We start from the raw sequence: 7093 nt of genomic DNA, 5'->3' as shown, positions 1-7093 counted from the left end.
TTCTCCAGACCCCCCCCCCCCCCCCCCAAACTATTTTAAATTACTTTATTCCATTTCTCCTCTGCCAACTAATTCCTGCTGGCTAGAAGTAATTAAGGTTTCTTGGCTTGGTAGAGGCTGCCCAAATTTCATGGGGTCTCATGTAGATATTGACTAAGTGTTTTGAATAGTAGCACTCCCACTCTTCCTTGGTAATCAAAGCAGCGACTTTATTAGTATTTGAAAGTCACTCTGGTGGTGTTCCCACCCGAGATGCTGGGGACTGATCAAAGGCGGGCACGCCAGAGGTGGCCTTGTGTAGTCTGCGTCTCAGAAAAGCATGCAGGATATATTGCTATTCCCATTTTTAAATTTGTTTTTTCAATAAATCAGACTTCATGCCTATTCATCATGGGAAGCTGTTGGATCATGAGCCACTGCAGAACGCTAACTAATTTCATAATACTCTGCATAAGGTGACCCACTTACAAGTTCATCCTTCAGTCGTGTTTAAGTCTGGCCTTGATTTATGTACTAGCATATTGGTTTCATCAGGAATTGTCTGATCCCTCACTGCGTTGGCTCCTGGTGACCCGTACATGATTTGTATTCTCCTCAGTGGTAAAAAGAACTTTCTGTCTCTGTACATGCATGGGCAGAAAAACATTAACACAATATTTTTAAAACCACTTAATACTTGCAGCTTCTCTGCCACTTCTAAAGGTACATTGCTGCAGGAATTAAAATACAGAGGGGAAGGAGAATAAAAAGGCTTAAAAGCAAAATGAAAACGCAACAAAAGCCACTCCCGTATTTAAAAAAACTGCCTTAAGTCTGTCGTGTGTGTGTGTGTGTGTGTGTTAGGCTCTGACATTCATGCTGAATATTGCGTGCAGCGGAAGCCTGTGGTTGAGTAAGGAGACCAGAAAGGACCACTTTTGTGTCTGCTGGTTCAAAAGAGGCACTCCAAATTATAGGAAATAAATCATTCCCTTGTGCATACCTGGCAGTTGAGGGAAATACGCCGTCTATATAATGTAGGAGGCTCAGTGCGACTGTTAACAAGAGCTGCTTTGAAAAAGCAATAAGCATATTTGGAAATATTTGTAACTAAGCTAATGTAACTGAGACATTTGTTTGGACTCGTTGACAAAGAGGATTTAGTCTTCATTTCTCTAGAGCCCTGTCTCTAGTGAAAGCTAACTGGGTTTTCAGTCTTTCAGTATATAATGCATCAGACGCAGAGGAAGGTGAAATAATCTCTTTGCTCAAGCCTCTGCATGACAATTGAGAATTGTTCCATTTGTTTTAATAGCATTCGTTCTTCTGCCGGCTCACGGAAGATAAGAAATCAGAGAAATTTTTTAAGGTTTTCTACGACCGCATGAAAGTGGCTCAGCAAGAAATCAAGGCTACCGTCACAGTCAACACGAGTGACTTGGGAAATAAAAAGAAAGATGAGGACACTGACAGAGATGTGCCAGTCAGGAAAAGAGGTCAATCTCAAATTCTTTCTGTTCTAACGTGACGCAAGGGTAAAGCACTGTATTTGTTCAACTCATTTCAATTGATGCAGTAATACTCTGGTCTCTGATCCCACAGAACAAAAGTTAAGATATCAGTGGTGTGCCCTGACTTGGGATTTCCAGAGCAGCATCCCCTCTTCATCCATTTGTGAGATTTGTACAATTGAAACGATGAAAAAGCATTTCTGAGACGAGACTTCTCCACCATGTCTAGCCTGACAAGCTGCCTAAATCTGATTTGGTTGTAATGCCCTTGGACTGTAGGTCATGGTCAGTGCTTGTCTAACAATGACTGGAGGGAGATCTTCTGAGATAACGGGGCTCTTACTAAACTCCTAATGGTGTTGGCTGCCTGTGATCTGTTGCCTAACAGATTAACATTTAAGATGAAACACTTTACAGTGGCTTCTTCAAAAGTGTGAAGTGACACGATAGCCTTTCACATCACACTAAATGCTTACCAGAAGGGGTACAGTGATGGTGAATAGCTGGCCGATTTTGTGTGAAACTTTTAAGGGGAGAGTTGCGATTTAGCTTTTTCGTGGTCCTTTTCTTCAGATTACCAGGTGGAAGGTCTTTTATTGCATATCTGTTCTCCTGTGTTGTAGTGCGGGAACCTATGACCCAAATCACGGAGGAAGTCCGGGATCAGTTGCTTGAGGCCTCCTCTGCTACGCGAAAAGCTTATAATACGTACAGGAGGGAAGCCGATCCTGATGACCACTTTTCAGCTGGGGATGGGGCACAGTCTGCAGCGGACAAGAACAGAGATGAGCTGGAGATGAGTGCAGTCATTACAATAATGCAGCCCATCCTCCGTTTCTTACAGCTGCTCTGTGAAAACCACAATCGGGATCTACAGGTAACCTGGGTGGATGTGCATATTCTGTGAAGCGATTGCAACCATATCCACCTTTCTACCTCAGTGCATATTTTAAATGGTCAGCTGATTTCTTTGATTTTAGCAGATATAGGCACACGTTTCATTGAAGAGTGCTCCGTGGATTGCTTGGCAAAGGGGTGTCGAGGAGCGTATTGCCCAACGTCTTCCCTTAGGTCGGTCGGTCTGTCGTCCCAATCCAAGTGTTTGCCATGCCCTAGCGTGAAAGAAATTAAGTTGAAAAAATGGACATTTCTTCAGATAAAATTTTAAACTAGGTAATTGTATGAAGGAGATGGTGATTCCAGTTCCAGGTTTATTGGTCACTTATGAGAGGGGAGGAAGGAAGCGTATGAGGAAGATGCGTATGTAAGAAGCCAGCCAGAAAATAGAGATCCAAATCCTCTTGGGTACTTCAGAGTGGGCTTAGCCTTCAGCATGTGACTGATCTCATTGACTTCCACACAGCTATTCCTGTGCTTAAAGTTGAGCGTGCGGTTGGGTAATTTGCTGGAGTGGCTCCGAAAATGTGTACATTTAGTGATCTTATCTTGTGTGTGCCTCATAGGGAGATAAGACCCTTGCTTATAAATGGACTGTAATTAACTTGGCTCTTGTTCGGCATTACTGCCACTTCTGGATTAGAATTAAACATAAGCGAGGAACTGGCGGGGGGAAGATGGTAGAATATACTAAATGTCTTCATCAAGGAAGAATAACTGCCTTGATTGCATATTGTTTTCTCTGTGCCAGAACTGTAAGACCCTGCCTGAGCGCTTTTTCAGACCTGGCAGATCAGTACCATTGAACTTGAATGCCCTGCTACTGACAGTGTTTGAAATCGGATCTGGATGTTAATATTTCTGCGCTGTGAGCATGCTGTCCATTAGCACTTTATAGTTACGGCAGGTACTTAGACCAGGGTTTTCCTTGTTTCCTTTGGCAAAATGGAGATCAAGTAGGTTCAGCTTTTTCATGACTTGATCAATGTTGGGGATAAGTAGGATGCCAATTTGATGGCGGTATTTCAGGCCACACGCACAGAATCCCTGTTGCACTGTGGTGTTTGGCCAGTCGCTGAAAATTATGGGAGTGAGATTTGAGTATAGGCCAATGCAGAAACTTTGGCCTGCAGCACGTATTCCCCTGAGCAACTAATTCCATGAGCAGCAGGTATTTGCTTTCTGCTGTGGGAAAGGAGGTGAAATTAGAGGTGGGAGAAACAGTGTTTCTCATATATATATTCCTGTTGTTGTTTGTGTCATGATTCTTGATGGGTTGCCTAACATTAGTCTAGTCTTAAGAACTGTCACAAATAAAGTGCTTGCAGCAAGTTGGCTGTAACCTACCCCTCTTGTTGTTGCCAGCTGGAGTATCAAGAACTTCATGTCTCTTCTGTTTTACCCTAAATCAGATTTGAATTGCAAGTTAGCGAGGAACACTGGGTTAAGGCACTTGCAGCTATACATCCAGCAGGTTTCTGCCAAACATTTGTATCAGTCTTTAAAAACTAGGTGGCTTGTACAAATCAAGACGCTGCAAGTCGTCACTATGTAAGGCTTTATAGAAGTGTCCATCTTCCAAGTCAGAGGGAGTTCTCAAAGTATGTGGAGCCCTGTTGCAACTTAATCTTATCAGCCTGCTTCCATCATCATAAATAAAATGCGCATGTGCTTCAGACAGTTGATAATTCATGCCTCTTGTACGCACTCCCATTAGGGGGAAGCTTTATTCCTTGTCATTTGAAACATTCTGTTTTTTAAAGAGTAATAACAAGATTTTCTTCTCGAGTATTGGTCGTTCAGGGTTGTCTTACTGCCCAGTGTCCACTTAAGTTTGAAGGAGCTGGGTGCCTAGGTATTCTTTTCCGTTTCTTTTTGTGCACTCAATTCATTGGGATAGTTGCAAAACTTGCTGCAGAGCCCCATTTAGACCAGAAGGTGAGTGGGTGTGTGCGTCTTTTTTTTTTGTTGTTGTTTTTGTTTTGTTTTTTTAATTAAATCACTTGGCTCTAGATGAGGGCTCTGCCTTTATAAGCAAAGTTGGAGTAACTTTTTTGACTGTTGCACTGACTATAATGAATCTAGAATCATCTTTGGCTCAGGAACGAGACCTGTATCTTGATCTTAATACAAAGGTGGCTCAGCCATGGAGAAATCCTGGCGTGTTGGTATATATTTGTTGAATTTGAAAATGCAACTTTCTCCAGCTTCCTAAATGGTCTGTATTAAACCATCCTTCCCCCTTTTTAACATGGGGTCTTTATTAAAAAGTTGCAGAGCATAATCATGTTCAATGCAATCACGTAATTGTTATCCAGCTCTCATTTTCGAGATTGCAAAGGATAGAACGGTAGATAGGGGAAAGGGTCCTGAAGAAACTGTGTGTGTATATGTGTATCTGTATAGGATACATGAAGTGTGTGGCTTTTCGCACAAAAGAACAATTAATCTTTATTTTTAACTTGGTTTTCTAAATATTCAGTCTAATCTTGTAACTCTTACAAAACTGCATAGTTTGGCCTCTGCCCAGCCTTGTCTTTGCTGTATGACCGTTACTATCCAACATCTCCAATAACCTAAGAGTCGTTCCCCACTTCTTTATTGTACTGTTTTGATTGCCTTCTGTGCTAGAGGGTTTAACCCTGAGCCTTTGATGAAGACTTCTTGAAGTGAGTGCTTTTGTCAGGAGGGCATTCAATTTTTTCTTTTCCACTCTTTCGTCTTCAACCTGTGTAGTCATTTGTTGTTTCTCCTTCTCCCTGTGTTTCCCGTTGCTTTTGCTGACTTTGGGTTTAAAATCCTACAGAGACATTCTAATGCTATTATCAGTCCGGCTTTTACAATAGGAATAGTTTTAAATCCCTTTTTCTCACCGAGAAGATTCCCTGCCAATGGAAGCATTTGTTTTGGACCTTTTTTTGGAAGCTCTCATCTTTGCAGTCTCAACCATCTCCATCTTTTTTACATTGCCTGACAAATTAATCCAAAGTCAAGGTATTAAATGAGCAATCAGTTGAAATGCGCTGAATCATTGTCACCTTTAATCTGCATTCATAGACAGCGTCTTCCTTTTTTAGTTGGGCCTTCAGTTGAATCTGACAATATCTCAGTCTCTTAGTTTTTAAAGTCATTAGTCTGACACAACCACTAGAGGCGATCAGTTCACAGCATGCCTGCAAGCTTGTAGACAAGAGACCTTGTCAGGTCCAAAGTCCTTTATGTTCTGCTCCTCTAAGACCTTTTTCTTCCCCCTTCCAAGCAAAGTGTTTTTCTAATCTACTAATAGCGAGTGAGATGGGGAATTGCACTGAAACTTCTAGTAAAATAAATTTTCTCTACACAGTGCCACTGACGCATAGTATCTGAGTCACTGGGAAATTTTGTTTTTCAGTAATCTGCCCTCTTGAATACAAGTTTTTTCCCACTTGGAATACATAAGAGGAAGTCTGTTATAACCCACGCTGTTGGTTCCTAACCAACAGCTTAAAGCAATAATTGCATTATTTATGTAGGAAGAAATGGAATTGAGAGCATCGGGTTGTGAAGATGGCTCTCCCTTTCTCCAAGAGCTGCAGTCAGATGCCTCTTTGTCACGGCGCCTAAGGTGACGCTGTGCAACCCCAAACCAAAGAAGTGCTTTCCTGCTCCAGTGGAAGGTCTTGGTTTTCTGGGTCCTAAAGAGAGAAATGAATCTGGTAGGTGAGAGAGGTGGACCCCAGATTTATAACGACTCGTATGACATGTAGAATACACAAGGCCATGTACTCTATTAATGTGTCAACAGATAGATATATTATGCACCACACGTTGCCTTTTGTTCAGCTTTAAAACTAACTTGCCATAGGTGAGGGACAGAAAGAGAGGGTGGAGCCTTCAAAGGAGGTGCTTGAAGAATTTGTATCCAAAGCATCAGGTTTTTTTTTCCTTTAAAATTAGACACCTTTTCCTGTTGGGTTATGCAGCCAAGTAGAATTTATTAGTGTGACACTGCAAAGTGTAATCTCGGATCCACTGAACCTAGTAAAAGGTTACGCTCCAAAGATCGGTTTCTGTGTACGTATGTGTGTGTGTTTGTTTTCCCTTGACACTTGACTACAGAATTTCCTGCGCTGTCAAAACAACAAAACGAACTACAACCTGGTATGTGAGACGCTACAGTTTCTGGACTGCATCTGTGGAAGCACAACGGGAGGACTTGGACTTCTTGGTCTGTATATAAACGAGAAGAACGTGGCACTGATCAACCAGACACTGGAAAGTTTGACTGAGTACTGTCAGGGGCCCTGCCATGAAAACCAGGTAATATGGCCATAGAAGGATTGACTCATGCGCCATATGCGTGTGGGGTGTGTTCTGCTCTGCTTGGGCCTTCCCATCCATTAAACCCATGGGGTGTTGCCTTGCAATGGCATTTGTGTCGCTTGCCTGATCCGAGTTGATGTTTTGCTCTGTGAAGGCATCAGAAGTATTTAGGCCTGTCTTAACTCTTGCTGGGAAAGGTGTGTTAACACTGAAAGCAGAGAATGACCTCTTGTACATAGGTGAAAGAAAGTATGATGCTTTAAAAGCTCATGTTACAGATGGATAGCAAAGCCATAAGCAAGTCTTATGCCAGGCCGCTGCAGTAAGCAACCGGAGAAGCTGCAAGAGAAGCAGGGCAGGGTTGGGCTGGGCCAGGTGTAGTGGCCAGTAGAGCCTACCCCCCC

The 7093-nt window shown here is 42.5% G+C and overlaps 1 protein-coding gene across 2 annotated transcripts in view; it reads left to right on the top strand.

The window, feature by feature from the left end:
• Positions 1–7093, top strand: part of ITPR1 (inositol 1,4,5-trisphosphate receptor type 1) — a 327597-nt gene that overhangs the window by 265222 nt on the left and 55282 nt on the right. For both annotated transcript variants that reach the window (XM_019504707.1, XM_019504708.1), the window contains 3 exons: positions 1295–1475; positions 2114–2367; positions 6486–6686. In XM_019504707.1, coding sequence (XP_019360252.1) covers positions 1295–1475; positions 2114–2367; positions 6486–6686 — 636 coding nt within the window. The remainder of the gene's footprint in view (positions 1–1294; positions 1476–2113; positions 2368–6485; positions 6687–7093) is intronic.

The sequence above is a fragment of the Gavialis gangeticus genome, unplaced genomic scaffold, assembly GCF_001723915.1.
Source record: "Gavialis gangeticus isolate Ggan-Ray unplaced genomic scaffold, GavGan_comp1, whole genome shotgun sequence".
Classification (NCBI taxonomy): domain Eukaryota; kingdom Metazoa; phylum Chordata; order Crocodylia; family Gavialidae; genus Gavialis; species Gavialis gangeticus.
This window is presented reverse-complemented; position numbering and strand designations above follow the sequence as displayed.